At 43.6% G+C, this 18,064-nt stretch overlaps 3 protein-coding genes across 3 annotated transcripts in view; all 3 read left to right on the top strand.

Moving 5' to 3' along the window:
• The window catches only part of rap1b (RAP1B, member of RAS oncogene family), a 36,697-nt gene extending 33,221 nt beyond the window's left edge, over positions 1-3,476 (top strand). The window contains exons 7-8 of the mRNA XM_028954170.1: positions 1,450-1,565; positions 2,002-3,476. Of these exons, the coding sequence (XP_028810003.1) occupies positions 1,450-1,536 (87 nt within the window). The 3' untranslated portion in view covers positions 1,537-1,565; positions 2,002-3,476. The remainder of the gene's footprint in view (positions 1-1,449; positions 1,566-2,001) is intronic.
• Positions 3,477-5,895: 2,419 nt separating this feature from the next.
• On the top strand, positions 5,896-13,884 carry nup107 (nucleoporin 107). The gene is made up of 24 exons (XM_028954790.1): positions 5,896-6,131; positions 6,961-7,037; positions 7,747-7,842; positions 7,950-8,192; positions 8,276-8,379; positions 8,470-8,597; positions 8,697-8,745; positions 8,900-8,971; positions 9,067-9,155; positions 9,336-9,528; positions 9,639-9,729; positions 9,906-9,985; positions 10,059-10,118; positions 11,210-11,355; positions 11,444-11,492; positions 11,569-11,638; positions 11,723-11,838; positions 11,938-12,240; positions 12,317-12,419; positions 12,602-12,762; positions 12,963-13,088; positions 13,196-13,309; positions 13,391-13,558; positions 13,690-13,884. Exons 1-24 carry the CDS (start codon positions 6,124-6,126, stop codon positions 13,795-13,797), a joined length of 2,754 nt encoding a protein of 917 aa, XP_028810623.1. The 5' UTR covers positions 5,896-6,123; the 3' UTR covers positions 13,798-13,884.
• A 716-nt stretch (positions 13,885-14,600) lies between these two features.
• On the top strand, positions 14,601-17,726 carry slc35e3 (solute carrier family 35 member E3). The gene is made up of 5 exons (XM_028955172.1): positions 14,601-15,220; positions 15,295-15,405; positions 15,486-15,644; positions 16,329-16,411; positions 17,279-17,726. The coding sequence occupies exons 1-5, from the start codon at positions 14,819-14,821 to the stop codon at positions 17,463-17,465; spliced, it is 942 nt and encodes a 313-aa protein (XP_028811005.1). The 5' UTR covers positions 14,601-14,818; the 3' UTR covers positions 17,466-17,726.
• The last annotated feature ends 338 nt before the right edge of the window (positions 17,727-18,064 follow it).

Here is an 18,064-nt window from a genome sequence, read left to right as displayed (position 1 = left end):
TGCAGGGATCATAAGATGGTACTGAAGAGGCCCGTCACTGTCAGCCAGAGACATCCCTCCTTTTACTGCCTGACTCATGGTCATCCCCCCCTTTGTCTCTCACACACACACACACACACACGCACACACACGCGCACACTCATTCTCACTCTGCCAATGGCTATGTGTAAAACACACACACACTTTCTGAGATGTGGGGACACAGATCCACTGTTCATGTATGCTGACTCTGATTGGTCGATGCGGAGATCAGATCACAGAATACTGCCATCAGGCAGCTCAAAAATGCTACACCAACTGAACCGTGTGTGTGTGTGTGTGTGTGTGTGTGTGTGTGATGAGTCAGTCTACAGCTTGGCTAGGCAGGATGTTTGGGGGGGAGGGGTAAAAAAAAAATGAATGAAAATTCATACGGTTTCCCTTTTGCGTATTAACGGTGTGATGAAGCAGAAATGCTTTTTGAGTCATTATCAAACAATTTATTCACGTTTCACAGTTTAGTATTTAGCATTTATTTAGTTGATCTCCTAATCATCTCAGTTGCCTCCTGGTACTCACCAGATAATTTCTGGACAAACTTCAGTTAATTTCATGATCTAATTGTGGTGAGAATTAGGGCTTCAGATGATGTGGAGGGCGTGGCAGATCTCCCCTTCAGCACAACGCCCCTTTTGCCACAATCGGATTGATCTGTTGCCTTAATCACAGTAATTATTCTCTTTCTGCAATGGTAACAAGCAGAGACCATCCATTACCCCTTGAGCCAGGGGGCTTCTTTTCTGCATTATAATATGCAAGGAAACGCTGGCCTTTCAGCACAGTGATTTAAAAAACGGAAATCATTCTGATTCCATCCCGCTGGGTTTGACTACGTTGCCTGGTTCGTGTCACTCCGATAACGTCATTGGGTCCAATGGTTTAGTTGCTTTGAATCCTGGGTGAAATCTGCTCAAGCTCTGCTGGATCTTTCGCGGCATTTGTCACCCTATCCGTATCAGAATAGTAAAAATGAGGTAACTGCCCAAAGGTCTTAATGGTGTAGCATGACTCAAAAAAGGTGGGTTTTTTTTTTTTGACAAACCGTTAGCAGGAAAAAAACGAATAAACTTTGAATTCTGCATGACTAATGATTTTAAAGAGTCTTGCTGCTGTTTACTTGTGTTTGCGTGCGTGTGTTTGCCTGCGTGTGTGTGTGCATGTAGGATAAGGACAGAGGGTATAAATGCTGTATTTGGTATTGTTGGTAGCTGAAATGCATGCGTGCCCATGCATGCAGATGTGCATGTTACCTAATATACTGCGTTATGCGATCTGTTTTCTTACACATGCTCAGTCCAACACAGATCTGTGCTAGCTCTCTCGTTACTCACTCTTACGTGAGCATGTACACCGGGGTACATGTTCTCTTGTCCACGTCTGACTGTACTCTCTCTCTCTCGCCCAATTTAGATTTTCTATGACCTGGTCCGACAAATCAACAGGAAAACCCCTGCGCCTGGCAAAGTCAAAAGAAAGTCCAACTGCCAGTTGCTCTAATACAAACCTGTCCTGTCCTTCCGAGCCAGGTGGGTCATATGGTTGGGGACCGACTGCTTGAAAATACAGCCAAGAAATATATTTATTTGATCACACCTGTGCATTACATGAATTACAGAATTTTTAAAGTGTGATCTGATTTTTTTCGTTATTTTTCTCTGTCGCCTCAATGGGGTGGTAGTGGCCTAGTGGGTAGCACACTCGCCTGTGACACAGACTCCACTTACTACTATTGTGTCCTTGAGCAAGAAACTTAACCCTGAGTGTCTCCAGGGGGACTGTCCCTGTAACTACTGATTGTAAGATTGTGTAAATGTAACACAGCCCCATAGAATTAATTTAGCAGAACTCACATACAATAAATGCAAAAAGTTCACTCAATATCCTGCAATATCAGTTTAAAAAAAAACCGTGATCAGGCTAAAAGGGTTTTTGTTGAACAATTTTTGTTTCTCTCTCTCCCAGGTCTGATATGCTGCTGTCTCTCAGCAGTGCCAGCATTCCAACATTACTTAACACCCCTAACATCCAGTGGACTCTCCAGCCAACCAAGCAACCAACAAAACAATGGATTCCAAGCTAGCAAACCTTGTCAGTTTTTGCACATAGATAACAAGTATCATTTTCCAGTATCGCAACAAAGAGATTTTTACTTATATATATATATATAAATATATTCTAACTGTATGCAACTAAAAACAAAAATGTGGAAACGTTTAAAAAAACAAAACAAAATGATACATAAATGAATTTAAAAAAACCCAGAGCCTACACACAGTGTTACTGCTAATGGAGTCAGACACCGTTGTAAATGTGAGGCACGGGTGTCTTACCAGACTGTGCACGTTGCCATGGCAAATACAATGATGTGATATTTATAAGCACCAACTATTTTAGCCAGAGTTGAGAATAAGTCCAAAGAGCGCCTATATCACCGTTTTCATACAGCAAACTTAGCTCCTTTGGGTTATTTTGTAACATTTTTCTTCCATTTTATTTTCCTCCAGTAATATTTTCTCCTTTACTTTTTTATTTTATTATTTACTGGACTTCTCTACTGAGACGCTATATTGAGACATCTGTTGAGTTTCATCTTAGGAAAAAAACCTGTGGATACAGTGATATATGTGTAAAAAGTATAAAAAAATATATGTTTTTTTGTTTTTTTTTTCCTGTCACTATTGTCTTTAGCCTAAGATGTTGCCTTCGATATGTTAAATTTTTTTTTTCTTTCTAAAGAATCCAACTAAAATCAAATCCATCTTTTTATTCCATGCCTGGGTTTCTTTGTCATGTTTACAAAAATGTTTGTACAGTGGGATTTTCAAAGAGGGACCTGTCTCTGCGGGACTCGAAATTTTAATGCCGCGCTCAGCCAGTGAGGGCCCTGCTGCTTGCCTCATTGGCTCCGGCAGTAAGACATTCAGTCACCGGGCAGAGAGTCCCTCCTCTACAACAGGAAGTATATATTTTAGAAATGAGGGTTTTTAATATAGAAAAAGGAAAAAAAATAAACAAAATGTCATCAGTGATGTCATTCTTCCCTCCTCTGTTGCATCTCACTGTACCCACCCATCCCTCTCCGCTGACATGTATGTAAACTGAGGACGTAAACGATATTGGATCCTTTCAGTTAAAAAAAAAGAAGAAAAAAAAAGTTTGCCTGTGACTGTTTCACCTGTGTAAAAATCTGTTTTTAAACTATTTCCTGTTGGCTGAATTACTGTAAGAGGTTGTGGTGAATGTGAGGGTTGGGGATTTATGTTTTAGGATGGGGAGAATATATATATTAAAAAAAAAAGCAGACCCAGGGGTGTTCAAAGATTGAGAGGGTCTTAATTCTGAACTTTTATTTGTTGCTTTTGTGTGCATCGGGGTAAAAAAAAAAAAAAAACCTTCTCAACATTGAAGTCACCTGTAAAGATTGTCCCTAAGGTCCAGTATTTAAAATGCAACATCATAGTCTTTTTTTGGGGGGAGGAGGAAGGGAGGGAGGGAGGGGTGGCCAAATGTAAACTAAAAAGCCTTAATTAAAAAGTGGTGCAATTTTGTATAACTGAGCATCTGTAGTTCAATAAATTGGATTGCCATGCAAGGGCTTGCAAAGAAGCCAGTCCGCCACTTGAATGTTTTGTGTGCTGTTTCAACAGTTCTGCCAGTCCAATAAAACAAAAGTTGGTTTAATGGCTTCTTCTCTAACAGAGGACTTACTTTGGGGCGACCAGGGGGTCTAACTGATGCACTCACACACACACACTTACACACCCTGTATGCCCTCCTCCCTGTCCCACTCATCCTGGAACAGGAAAGCTTCTCTAAAGAACAGGAAGCAGCAGCTGGAGGATAAAAAAAGAGATGGGTCACTGGGCTGAAAGACTGGGGTTCCAGATCAGGTTAAAGGGTCCTCTGCCTACTTTCATCATGTACCAGTGTAAAAACAACGCCATGACCCAGTGTTGGTGCATGGCCAGTTACAGGACTTCAAGAAATGTTTCACAGTAGTTTGCCTTTTGTCAAGACGAATGAACGTAATCGTGGGTTAGATGACAGAAAGGGCTTCAGCTTGTTACTGAGTTACTGAGCTTGTCTCCAGCCAACCATCCTGCAATCATCTCAAACGGCCATTTCGAGAGAGGAACTTGTTACTGCTGTTATCTTCTGTTGCATTCTGGGAAATGTCCCCGCACGACGGGGATATTTCTGGCTGGCAGGAAACCGTGGGCTCTGACACTATCCTTCCTGTCCTTCAGAGGGCAGGAAAAAACACAACGACGACATTAAAACATGATGCGTGATGGCGCAAGAAAGCTCTTCATGTTACCGAAGAATTTATATGCTTTGAAATCTGCATGCAATACCGTTTTTTTAGGACACTTCAGTCATGGCCAAAAGTTTTTGACACAAATGACACTGGTTTTTACAAAGTTCCCTGCTTCCATTTTTATTATGGCAATTTGCATGTTATGGCAATTTAAATGTCTTCCAGAATGTTATGAAGAGCAATCAGATGAATTGCAAGGTCCCTCTTTGCCATGAAAATGAACTTAATCCCAAAGAAAAACATTTCCACTGCATTTCAGCCCTGCCGCAAAGGGACCTGCTGAGATCATTTCAGTGATCCTCTCTTTAACAACAAGTGAGAGGGTTGAGGAGCACGATGCCAGAGATCATTCTGTCATGCTGACTGAGTTAGAATAGCATACTGGGTGCTTTAAAAGGATGGTTGAAATCATCGTTCTTCCTCTGTAAACCATGGTTACCTGCAAGGAAACACATGCAGTTCTTCACAGGCGAGGATATTGCTGCTACTAAGATTCCTCCTTAATCAAACATTTATCAGATCATCAAAAACTTCAAGGAGAGAGGTTCACGTGTTGTGAAGAAGGCCTCAGGGCGCCCAAGAAAGTCCAGCGAGTGCCAGTACCATCTCCTAAAGAGGATTCAGCTGCAGGATTAGGGTTCCAGCAGTGAAGAACTTGCTCAGGAAAGGCAGCAGGCAGGTGTGAGGGCATCTGCTCACACATTGAAGACTTTTGGAGGATGACCTCATGTCAAGAAGGGCAGCAAAGAAGCCACTTCTCAACAAGAAAAACATCAAGGACCGACTGATATTCTACAAAAATGTACAGGGATTGGACTGCTGAGGAAAAAGTCATTTTCTCTGATGAAGCCCCTTTCTGATTGCTTGGTGCATCTGGACAAATGGTTGTCCAGAGAAGAAAAGGTGAGCGCTACCTTCAGCCCTGTCTCGTGCCAACAGTAAAGCATCCTGAGACCATTCATGTGTTGGGCTGCTTCTTCAACTTCACAATTTTGCCTCAGAACACAGCTATGAACACAGAATGGTACTAAAACATCCTCTGAAAGCAACTTTCTCAACCACCCAAAACAGTCTGGTGAAGAACAAGGCCTTTTCCAGCATGATGGAGCACCGTGCCATAAGACCAACGTGAGAACTAAGTGGCTCAGGGAACAAAACATAGAATTTTGGTCCCAGGAGCTTAAACCAACTGAGAATTTGCAAATTCTGACAAACTCCAAGAACTGATTATGAATGAATGGGTCTCCATAAGCCAGGATTTGGCCCAGAAGTTGATGTACAGCCTGCCAGGGCGAATTGCAGAGGTATTGGAAGGGTCTACGCTGCAAATATTGACTTGATGTGATTGTGGCTGAAACTTTGCACTCCGATACACCACAGAAACAACTGACAAAAATATATAAAAGCACCGAAGCAGCAAACGCTGCAAAAAAGAAAAAAAAAAACAGACTTCACGTCGCTCTCAAAACCTTCGGCCTCGAGTGTAGATGGCGCCACAAGACCGCACGGACCACACTGTCGAACGCCGATGTGGTCGATCGTTCGCCGGCTAACGCGCCATCGCGCGTTTCGTCTCGTCGCGTCCAGAGGTTCGAAGGACGTCCGCTCGCCGCGTTTCGTTCGTCAAAGTGCATCCGAAGTGCGCGGTTCTTTCTTAATTGTTTTTTTTTTTTTTTGAGCAACCGGCGTTGAGTCTGAGTTTGATTTACGTGCCCTGGCCGAGCGGGAACGCGGTGGAACAGTTCGGCCCGCTGCACCCGGCTAGTATGGACTGGTAGGTGCACTTCTGCCGCCTTATTTTGTCGCTTGTTCACTTCGTTAGTTTGGCGAAGGGAGAAAAAAAAAAAACCCGAGCCTCCCTAGTCTACGCTTGCTTTATGCTGCTTTATTCCTTTCCGGTGATTTTTTTTTTTTTTGGTAGTTTAGCTATCGGCTAAAAACACATGTCGCGCTACGCTATATTTACAGCATTTATCAGACGCCCTTATCCAGAGGGACTTACAATCAGTAGTTACAGGGACAGTCCCCCCCCCGGAGCAACTTAGGGTTAAGTGTCTTGGTCAGGGACACAATGGTAGTAAGCGGGATTTGAACCTGGTTCTTCTTGTTCATAGTGTGTTACCCACTAGGCTATTACCACCCTAATGACGCTAATGACAGCAGCGTGGTTATTTGTTGTCATGTTTTTTTTGTAGCGCTAACTTTAAAACCTGCTATATTGACCACATGTGCTTAAATGTGGATTCACGCATCGGTGTTTGGGTTGCGTGTATTTACAGCGCGTTGGCGCCACGGTAATGTTAGCGACAGAGGTGCTAATACGTGTTAACTACATCCCCGTGACAGAAGGGCGGATAGTTTGGCCCACATGTTCTTCTTTAAATTTGCCACAGCACCGCGGATGCAGGCAATATAGTGACTGTGTCCAGTTAAAACGGCAGATAACCGGCGCTTCTGGCCAGTGGTGGCACTGACGTCCCGGTCGAAACAGTGGTCCAAAACTAAGAAGCATCTGTCACTTAATACAATTTTGTCTCTGCAATTGGCCTTAGGTCCATTGGATATGTCTGTAACATTTTTTTTTTTCTATTTTTTTAAACAAGGCTAAATTCTCCCGTGGTTCGGGAAGCTGAAGTTACCCGAGCTGCACGCAGGAAAAGCTCCCACAAAAACGTGGGCTGTATCCTTGTTAAAACTAGGGGTGTGTGCGTTGGCAAGGATCTCGCGATACGATTACAATCGCGACATATTGTGCCATTGTACACATTGCGATGCCCTGCGGTTCACTGAAGATGTAAAATCAGAGCTGTAATACAAGATGCTGTGATCGGTCTGTCGTGTCTTGCGACGTCACTGCGATTAATGCCACGCAGTGATTCAAGGTACCCAGCTGTACGGCGCCATCTACAGGAGTGGAGGTTCTCATCTCTGCTGACCTTACATTTACATTTACAGCATTTATCAGTAGTAACAGGGACAGTCCCCCCCTCCTGGAGCAACCTCACGCTCGATAGCAGTCCCTGACTAAATGTGTGTATAAAAATATTAATGTTTGATGTCCCTGCATCGATGCAATATCGGCACGAAAAATATTGGGATATATTGTTGTGTTTATATTTTCCAACACCTTTAGTTAAAATTGACTTCTAGCTCCTTGTTTACATTTACAGCATTTACTAGACGCCCTTATCTAGAGCGACTTACAATCAGTAGTTACAGGGACAGTCCCCCCCCTGGAGACACTTAGGGTTAAGTGTCTTGCTCAGGGACAGAATGGTAGTAAGTGGGATCTGAACCTGGGTCTTCTGTTTGTTAGCACTGCCTTTGGCGTCAAACTGTTGTGGTTAGAAGTGCATGTGTGTATGGGAACTCCTTGACTTGCTCGCCAGTCCCGCTGTCTCAAGATGGCTCCCCGGTGGCCCTCAACACTCCGGCGCCTCGCTCCGGGATGCGCCAGGTGCCAAGTTCCCTCTTCAAACAGCCCTGTGAGTACAGCCGTCATATGGCAAAGAGCCGATACTTCTGTCGTGTATGTTAGATAGGCATTCGTTCATCATTTGCGCAACTTGCTGTTCGATGTTTGTGGGTGCAGTCACCCCCAGGAGCAGCTTGAGGAATCCTGATGTGTCTGCCATTTTGGCAACGGGGGGCAGAACCCCGCGGTTTGTGCACACACCACGTCCAACCAGTGGGCTGAGCATGGTGAACCTGGATGACAGCGACTGGACCAACAGCTTGTACCCGTCACCATTATCTGTAATGGGTGAAGCCAGCTTCACTGATGAGGTCAACATGAGCGCTGTCATACTGAAAGAAGAAGACCATGGCGAGGCTGGTATGATACACCCACCTTTTATCTCTCTGTCTGTCTGTGTGTGTGAGCTCTGACTGTAAGTTGTGGGTTTTTTTTCGCTGCAGCATCGCTCAGTCTCTTCCCAGACTTCCTGCAAGCATTCCTAAAGCATTCATCTAGTGCTGTGTTTGACCTGCTGGAGGAATATGAGAACATATGCCAGGACAAGGTATTGTGTAGCCATCATCTCCATCTACCTGGTTTTGAGGGTTGGTTCAATCAAGAATGTTCTTTGTATGAAAATTCTGTGCCCTTGTAGGTACTGACCTTACAGAAGCTTGTGCTGCAGTCAGCTCCCGGTCAGCAGAAAACCTCTAAAACGGCTGGAATCTTCTGGCTTCTGCAGCAGGAGATGGTTACCTGGCGTCTTATCAATTCTCTTTACAGGTGTGTTACCATACAGACACACACTCACACACACTGACAAGCATAGGTGTTGCAGTGGAACAGGTTTTGCTGACTTTGCTGTTTATTTTTTCTCTGCAGGGACCGTATTCAGTCTGCTTTGGAGGATGACATTTTGATGGATTTTTCTGTAAGTACGATGTGTAAAGGAGTGGCCTGTGTGTGTGTGTGTGTGTGTGTGTGTGTGTGTGTGTGTGTGTGTGTGTGTGTGTGTGTGAGAGAGATTCATTTCTTCATGCTGTGTGTGTGTGTGTGTGTGTGTGTATGAAACATCCCTCCCACAGGCTCCCTCAGAAAGTGAGAAGGTTGTGATGGAGCAGCTCTTCCAGAGGGATGCTGTTGTGCGGCAGAGTCAAGTAAATACACACAATTGCTTGTACAATACTTAATGTATGACATTTAACGTGGTTATTCACACAACCGCCTTTTATTTTTCTTCCTTTTGGTCCAGCTTGTTGTTGATTGGCTGGAGAGCATTGCCAAAGATGAGATTGGGGATTTCTCTGACAACATAGAGTACTACGCCAAATCAGTGTGCTGGTGAGGGATTTTACGCATACCTACCATACCTGAGTACCTTGTATAATGTGCACAGAAAACACTGAATACCTCGCAGCTAAGCAAAGACCCAACGTAGTTGATTTAATGACTCATTTATTTGTGCTATTGGGAATAAGACCATAGGCCATTACACTGCAGCTCTCATTTAAATGTGTGTAGGGAAAACACTGCACATGCTCTGAAGCTGAGACGGACCCAGTCCCAGGCGGGGTTTAACCGGCCTCTGGTGACCGAGCTGGACCCGGACGCCCCGGTTCGGCAGAAGCGGCCTCTGGCTGACCTTGACAGAGAGGATGATGCACGACTGCTGAAATACCTGTTCACCCTCATCCGTGCAGGGATGACCGACGAGGTGGGGGGAGACTGAAATAAAGGAGAAAAAAAATGGTCTGCTTTTGCCATAATACTGTATATTGATTGTCGGTTATATGAGTGTGTGTGTGTGTGTGTGTGTGTGTTTAGGCTCAGAGGCTATGTAAGCGCTGTGGACAGGCCTGGAGGGCAGCGACACTGGAGGGCTGGAAGCTCTATCATGATCCCAATATCAATGGAGGTTTGTCTTGTCAACATCATTTATCGTGCAAACAAAGTGGACGAATTGTTATATTACATTTCTTAACAATATCTAATTCGGTTCTAAGTGATTTGAACTTGATTTCATTGAAACCATTTCTAATATAGAAAAAGTAAGACACATTTTTAATTTAGAGAACCTTTTGTGTGTGTTAGGGGGTTTGGAGCTCCAGCCTGTTGAAGGGAATCCTCACCGAGGTGTGTGGAAAGTGTGCTGTTGGAGGATGGCTGAAGAGGTGAGACGTCATTGCAGGTTTAACCATGTTATATGTCCATACCTTTTCACAAACATGATGTTTTTGCTCCCAGGACCAATTCAACCGCTATGAGAGAGCCATGTACGCTGTGCTGAGTGGCAACCTCAAACAGGTGATTTTTTTTTTTTTTTTTTTTTTTTTTTTTTTTTAATATTCATATTAAAAATTCATTCATGTTCGTTCATATGTAAACATAATAACTAGGAATGGACTGATCGTCCAATCTTTGGCCTGATCAGACAGATTGACCTGTCAGTATTGCAAGAAAGATTAATTGCTGTGAAACACGCTGGACCCAGTTTCTGTGTGAGTTTTGTTGAACCACAGTTTAGCATGCTAGAGCAGCTGGAATACAGCGTGACTGCAGCGTGAGTAAAGCCGGTTTCAAACTTAATGCGACATGTGCTTTGCATATTACAGAGTTTGTGCTTTTGCTTTCAGAGCAGTTAAATCAGACGTTAAATGAAAGTTCCACTCTTGCCACTGGGTTCAGCTCAAAAAGTTAACACAGTCACTGGGCGGTCAACTCACTTTGCACAAACCTGGAAACATTGAACAGTTAAACTTTCCAGGGATGTGAAGCATTTAATTTAACAATACATTTGTATATTTGACTCCTTTTGTAAGTTGGTTTTCCTCTTCAATTTTGCACAGATATTTTAGAGAAAATATGGTAAAACCTATGTAATCAACTTATCACTGCTGTAATCAACCCTCCTCCATCTTGGTTTGAGCACATGCTTTGATACTTTTTGTGAATGTCACGACAAATTTGTTTTGGCACCAAAAAAACTCAATTATCCAAGTAATTGAGTAACAATGCAAACGCAGCTGTGCTTTTTTATTTCATTCATTCATTTATTCATTCATTCATTCATTCATTCATTTATTTATTTATTGTTTTTTTTTTTTTTTTTTCCTCTGAATCGTGCAGCCCTGAATTAAGAAACCGAAAATATTGCAGTTGCCTCCTAGCAGCTCCTCCTTGCGTGAATTTAATTTATTTGTGTATATATTCATTTATTGTATTTTGTAGAATTCAACAATATTTTGTTATTTCCATTAAATACATTTATAAAAGAACATTTCCATTTGTAAAATCGGTATCGGGAAAAAAATCTGAATGTGCCAATAACACTAATAAGAATTTTGAACTTGCAATTGGTGCCTCACTACTAAGTACCTTCCATCACAACTTTCTAGTTGCTGCCCGTGTGTGAGTCGTGGGAGGATACAGTTTGGGCCTATTTCCGGATCATGGTGGACACTCTGGTGGAGCAGGAGATCCGCTCATCTGGGATGAGCAGTGAGGAGCTGGATGAGCTGCCCAGGGAATACCTGGAGGCCAAGTAAGGTTCCCAACTTCATTAAGGCAGGTCAATAATATGTTGTATGTATAAACATTACATATCAGATTTTTTTTTTTTTTTTTTAAAGCTGGACATTGGAAAGGGTGTTTGAGGAGCTTCAGGCAACTGAATCAAAGGTGTGTAAAACTGATGTAAATAATTTTCCTGGGCTTCTAGATCCCACCAATCCTGAAACCTCTTTTCTTTTAACAGAGGGTTCTGCAGGAAACCAAAGAACATTACCATGTCATCCAGAAATTTGTCATTCTTGGAGACCTGGACGGTATGTTCTTGTCACCGCCATGCTTTGATTGAAAGGCAGAGGGGAAATGTGAATGAGTTGTCATTAAATGCCATGTGTTTGCAGGCCTGCAAGAGGAGCTCAGTGATTGGCTGGCCGGCAGTCCAACACTGCCCTTCCATCTGCTGCGCTTCATCACTCACCTGCTCCTGTTCTACCGCAGTCTGGGCATGCAGCTGAAGGTGTGTCTCTTTCTCTCACACACACACGCACTATTCCCACACGCCCTAGCTGTGTAGATCATCCATCACATTCTCTCTTTTTGCTCTCTCTCTTCTCAGGAGGAGGTGTTTGTGGATGTCCTGAAGGCTTACATTGGGCTGCTGGTGAAGGAGAAGCAGACCGATCTAATTGCCTTCTATGACTCCCACCTACCCCCAGACATAGCTGTCAGTCAGTATGCCCAGTACCTGGAGACGGTCATGGAGGCGGAGCAACGGAAGAACTGTTTAAAGCGGGCCCATGAGGCCGGCCTGGACGTGGCAGCGATCATTAAAACTGTGGTGGAGACTGTGAGAGGAAGAGATAACCAGGACTTTTCCCACCACGACCTCACACCAGCACTGGAAACGGCCACGTCAGCTGTATGACATGTGATGCACGCACACACACAAAGTACTAATGGTTATCCCATTAAAAATATGTGTCTGTGTGTGACAGGAGGACCAGCAGAAGATTGATGTTATTGATTGGCTGATATTTGACCCCGCCCACCGGGCCGAGGCTCTGAAACAAAGCAATGCCATCATGAGAAAGTTTCTGGGTGTGTTTATCCTATACTCAAAAATTCTTCTAAAAGACTTCGAATTTTAAAAATGATGTTAAAAGAAGTATTAGAGAAGTAAAGTAAGGAGTAGTCGAAGTTTCCAACATTAGTGATTAGCCATGCTGTGTTAGATCTATATGTAATATTTGTGCTTGTGTATGTATTTTTTTTTTCTGTAGCCTGCAAAAAGCATGATGCAGCAAAAGAGGTTTTTGCCAAGGTTCCAGAAGACTCCATGCGAGAAATCTGTCGTCAGTGGGAGGAGCAGGGGATGGACCCGCCCCTGCCAGCAGAGGAGGAGAATGCTATTCGGGAGCACTTGTGTATCCGTGCCTATTTGGTAAGACATCAAAGCAACTGGGAACTTTGACTGTCCAAAAGAGTTGTCACATTCATCTGGTCCATTGGTTTTATGAAACTACCAAGGGTAACAAACTATTCATTTTGTGTAAGAATTACCTTTCAAGTTAATTTGTTTGTATCATCTAGTGTGTGTGTGTGTGTGTGTGTGTGTGTGTGTGTGTTTTCATGTCTCTACAGGAAGCCCATGAAGCATTTAATGATTGGTTCAAACACTTGAGTTCCCCCCCGGTGAAGCCCACTCTGGCCGCTCAGGCAAAGTTCACTGAGAAAGTGGCCCACGAGATGAGGGAGAAAGAGTACCAGGTGATATCCTAGATCTAATGATCCCGGATAAGCCCAATGATTTGGATATTGATGTATGTTTTGATTTTTAGATCAGCTTGTCTCATGTTCTTTCTGCATTTCTGTAGCTGGATCTTGAGAACTGGCAGGGTCGTCTGGATGCTCTGACAGAAGATGTAAAGGAAAGGATCTATAATGTGTTGCTGTTTGTGGATGGCGGTTGGATGGTGGACGTCAGAGAGGTGTGTGATTTAAAAAAAAAAAAAAAAAATTTTTATATAAATGTCTTTGCTGATGTAAGTGACCGTAACCTTCTTATTTAGGATGCAGAAGAAGACTCAGACCGTGCCCATCAGATGGCCATGTTGAGGAGGCTAAGCTTACCCATGATGGCTTTCCTGCTGCAGACGGTCCTCCAGAGAACACAGCGTCACAAAGAGAGCCTCAGGCTCGCTGACGTCATTGCCTCTGAGCAGCATCGCCTCTATGAGGTCAGCACCCTTTGAACCCAGTGTTAGCAGATTTAGTTCTTTCTCTGACGTATTCACCTATGCAGTGTCTTCACCATGTTTGTCAGGAATGTTCTAGTAATTACTGTTGTGTTCATGTTTCTTGATCGTAGGTCTTCTCTAAGGAGGAGCTGCGTAATTTCCTCCAGAAGATGCGAGAGTCATCTTTGTTATTGTTGGATAAAGGCCTGGATCCCCTGGGATATGAGATGCAGTCTTAAGAGCAGGGTTTCTGTGTCAGATTTTGGATATTTTCTAATATGTATGATTTGTGTTTATTTTATAATAATAAAGGCTTTGAGAAATCACTTAGGACGGTAAATGGCATTTTTCCATAGGTTTATTGGTGGAAGTTAGATAAACTTTAATTTCCAACTATATTTTTTTTATTCAACATAGAGAAGAATAAACTTGTCATTTATAAAAACTAATCTATTAGAAGCTCTCTCAAATTAATTTTACACTAATTGACTAAATCGACTTACTGTTTTGGGCAGTTATGTTAGCACAGTGCTTGATTATAATAACATCCTACCTTTTGAGAAGTTCCAAGAAGCCATTTATGATTACCTTAATAATTGAAATGATAGACATTATTACTTAAATTGGGAGTTGTTTTTTGGGGGGTGATTTGTCTAAACGGAGATCCCAAAGTAAGACGAAAGTGGAGGGATTGAGAAACACCGCACAGCACACGGATCACACAATGAAATGTGACCACTGCCTTTAACCCATCCCCCTTGGTCAACAGTGGGCAGGTGTGAAAGGTGTGTGTGTGTGTGTGTGTGTGTTACGTTCCGTGGATTCGAACCGGCAACCTTCTGATCACAGGTCCCTACAGTTAAATGCTACAACAGTATTCTGTTTTCTTCATAGAACTCGTTTTAACTTGCCATGGTCGAAATGGAGAATAGTTGAAAAAATACTGCAGTTTTAAAAAGATTTTACCGTCAGCCGACCGCATGGGGGCGGCGCGGAGCCCTGACGTGGCGCCGCCGACTGTCGCGCGTTTGTGACGTCACGGTCTTGCATTATGAAGGAAGGCGAGATTCACGCCTCCCGAAAACTGGTTCCTCAATCAATGCGGGACCTCCCGTTCCACGATGCGGCTTTTTGTACAGTTTTCACGCAAGTAACGAGCCGACGCGAGAGCAGCTCTTACAGAAACTTTTTTTTTTTCCTCTGGCGAATAGCATCAGGTAAAGTTTGAGCCGCACCTGCATATTCCCGGGGAACTGGACCATGTCTGTCCGCCTCTCCGACCTCTTCAAGAACACCAGGATCATTACGGGATTGCTGGTGAACTTGTTCTCGTCGATATGCATCGTCTTCGTCAACAAATGGATCTACGTGCACTACGGCTTCCCCAACATGACCCTAACCCTGGTCCACTTCGTGGTCACGTGGCTCGGGCTCTTCGTCTGCCACAAAATGGACATGTTCTCCCCTAAAAGTCTGCGGCCGACCAAGATCTTGCTGCTGGCACTCAGCTTCTGCGGCTTCGTGGCGTTCACCAACCTGTCCCTCCAGAACAACACCATCGGCACCTACCAGCTGGCAAAGGCCATGACCACCCCGGCCATCATCGCCATCCAGACCCTGTACTACAGGAAGGCTTTCTCCACGAAGATCAAGCTCACCCTGGTAAGTACCCGTCTGCCCGGAGTGACTCGGAACTCTGCCGTGATCCATGCACCTTGTTCCTCTGGGTTCCTCAGGTTCCCATCACGCTCGGCGTCGTTTTGAACTCTTACTACGATGTCAAGTTCAACCTGCTGGGCATGGTGTTTGCCACACTGGGAGTCCTGGTCACCTCCCTCTACCAAGTGGTATGTAGCTGGCTTTTACTCTCAGAATGAGTGTTTGAGCATTTGTCCGTGTCTCCATCTTTCTTCTTCTTCTTCTGCAGTGGGTTGGAGCGAAGCAGCATGAGCTGCAGGTGAACTCCATGCAGCTCCTCTACTACCAGGCCCCCATGTCCTCGGCCTTCCTGCTCGTGATCGTGCCCTTTTTTGAGCCGATCGCTGGCGAGGGGGGCATCTTCGGGCCCTGGTCGCTGCCAGCCCTGGTGAGAGAGAGTTACTGTTCGCCACAACCCTGTGGAATTTCCTGTTCACACACACACACACACAGAGGAGCTGGTGTTTACAAATCTACCTGGCATAATCGGTCTATTCAACCACTAGAAGCCCTGATTATTCCCCCCTACGAACTGTAGACACCAAAATAGGCCGAATAAGACACAGAATAAAGGAGGGTTTAACACCATCAACTTCATCTCTCCCCTGCATTGTATAGGGCTGGATAAAATCAGTATTGACCTCTTTTTTTAGGTTGTTGATTATTCTAATAAAAGCCAAATTTACTCTGAATAGGACAGCCGGATAATACGTTTTGCAAAAGACCCATTTTCGTGAAGCAGGGTTTCCACATTTACATTGTTCATGTGTCTCATCTCTCCCATCTCTCAGTAGATGTTTTCTTTTTCCCACAAAACCTCACATCTTAAAAAGTCATATGGTTAATATTCATTGTTAATGTCCTTGTACATCAGTGCTATCTTACATAATTATAATAATGTGTTAGTGTAGTAATGAGTCAGTAATAAATATTATTAATATAAGGAATCATGAATATAGTTTAATATACAGTTAACTAGGCCTGTGCTACTGTATTTTAATGGAGAGCATTACTTGGAGCGGCAGCATACAAATATGTATAAATATGTATAAAAATCCTCTTTCCCCTACAGGTGATGGTGATATTTTCAGGAGTGATTGCCTTCCTGGTGAACCTGTCCATCTACTGGATCATTGGGAACACTTCTGCGGTCACGTATCCTTCACGTCACCATTGGCGGGCTTCAGTGTGCCCTGCGTCTGACGTTCAGTCAGCCTGCTCCTTCCGTGTTGAGGCTTCTGGGCAGGGCCACGCGATTGAGATCTTGTTCCTGTTCCTCCAGTAGGAGGTCCTGAGCTGCACTGCCTGCAGTATATGGGCGGGATTGACCAGCAGAGGGAGCACAGTTCTGCATTTACATTTACAGCATTTACCAGACGCCCTTATCCAGAGCGACTTACAATCAGTAGTTACAGGGACAGTCCCCCTGGAGCAACTTCGGGTTAAGTGTCTTGCTCAGGGACACAATGGTAGTAAGTAGTCTTCTGGTTCATAGGCTACTACCACTACCCTAGAGCATTTAGGCTCTAGAACAGGAGGCAGCGATTTATTGAGCGGTTTCACTTTCAATGTAGCAATGGTGCCGTATGATAATTTGGTGCTTTATGGTCTTTTAAAATGAATTTTAAATCTAGTCTTAGAAAATTGTTGTATATGACCATGACCATCAGTGACTTTTGAAACCCTACTTCTTAATTAAAATGTCCTAAAAAAGTCGTTATTAGACATGTCCATAACATCATGTAAATACTTACATTTACTGTGTATATAAATGAACTTTATGAACTTGGAACTTATTAATAAGCTTAGTTATAGGGGTGAATGTGAAAAATATAGAGGCCTATTTAAGATCCTTTTTAAAGGGACATACTGACAAAAATACATGTCTGACGTTGAAATCTAAGTTTATTCTGTTTTGAGAGTGTAACCATCTGATCTTACCAAACCAGGCATTGGTTGATATCAGTTTTTTGTTGATATTTTTTATAAAACGTACAACTCTTTAACTCCCCTCACTCCCAGCTACAACATGTTTGGGCACTTTAAGTTCTGCATCACCCTGCTGGGGGGCTACGTGCTGTTCCAGGACCCCCTGTCCCTCAACCAGGGCCTGGGCATCTTCTGCACCCTCGTAGGCATCCTGGCCTACACCCACTTCAAGCTGGCCGAGCAGGACGAGGGCAAGAGCCGGCTAGTGCAGAGGCCTTAGGCTAGCTGGGATGCCGGATATGGACTCGTCCGGCCACTCACTGTCCAGTACACATGGAGTGTGGGGGCAAGGGGGTGTGGTTGAGCCGGTGTTAAGACTGGCCCAGGAATTTGTTTGGAAATGTATGAAAATGTAAGTGTGATGAAGAACCTGATGCACTTTCTTTTGTCGTTCAAATACTTTTATTTCATCATTGTTATTTTTCAAAAAGAAAAAAAGTAATTTTTTATGCTATACTCTACAATAAAAATATTTTATTGACTGTTGGGTATACACGGCAATGTTCATACACCCCAGAATATTTCAGCCACGCATTCAACAATTTTTTTCTTTATTTTCAATAAGAATTTTTCAACCTTCTGAGTTCATCAAAAGGTTTTTCTTGGGGTGCAAGGGTACTTATTTGTGTTTAAAACAATATTGAACAGAAATATTGATCAGCTCTCCCAGCGGCTTATTGGTCTCTCCTGTTAGCAAAATTCTAATAAAAGTGATGACAAATAATATCTTTGCTCTGGGCAAGTTAAAAGCATATTTAAAAAAAAGTCCCTCCTTTTTTCACATGCCCGGTCAATTTAGGCACGTTGAGCGGCAGTAAC

Source organism: Denticeps clupeoides, chromosome 15 (assembly GCF_900700375.1).
Source record: "Denticeps clupeoides chromosome 15, fDenClu1.1, whole genome shotgun sequence".
NCBI classification, from domain to species: Eukaryota; Metazoa; Chordata; class Actinopteri; order Clupeiformes; family Denticipitidae; genus Denticeps; species Denticeps clupeoides.
The sequence above is the reverse complement of the archived record's forward strand: the minus strand, read 5'-3'. Positions and strand labels throughout refer to the sequence as shown.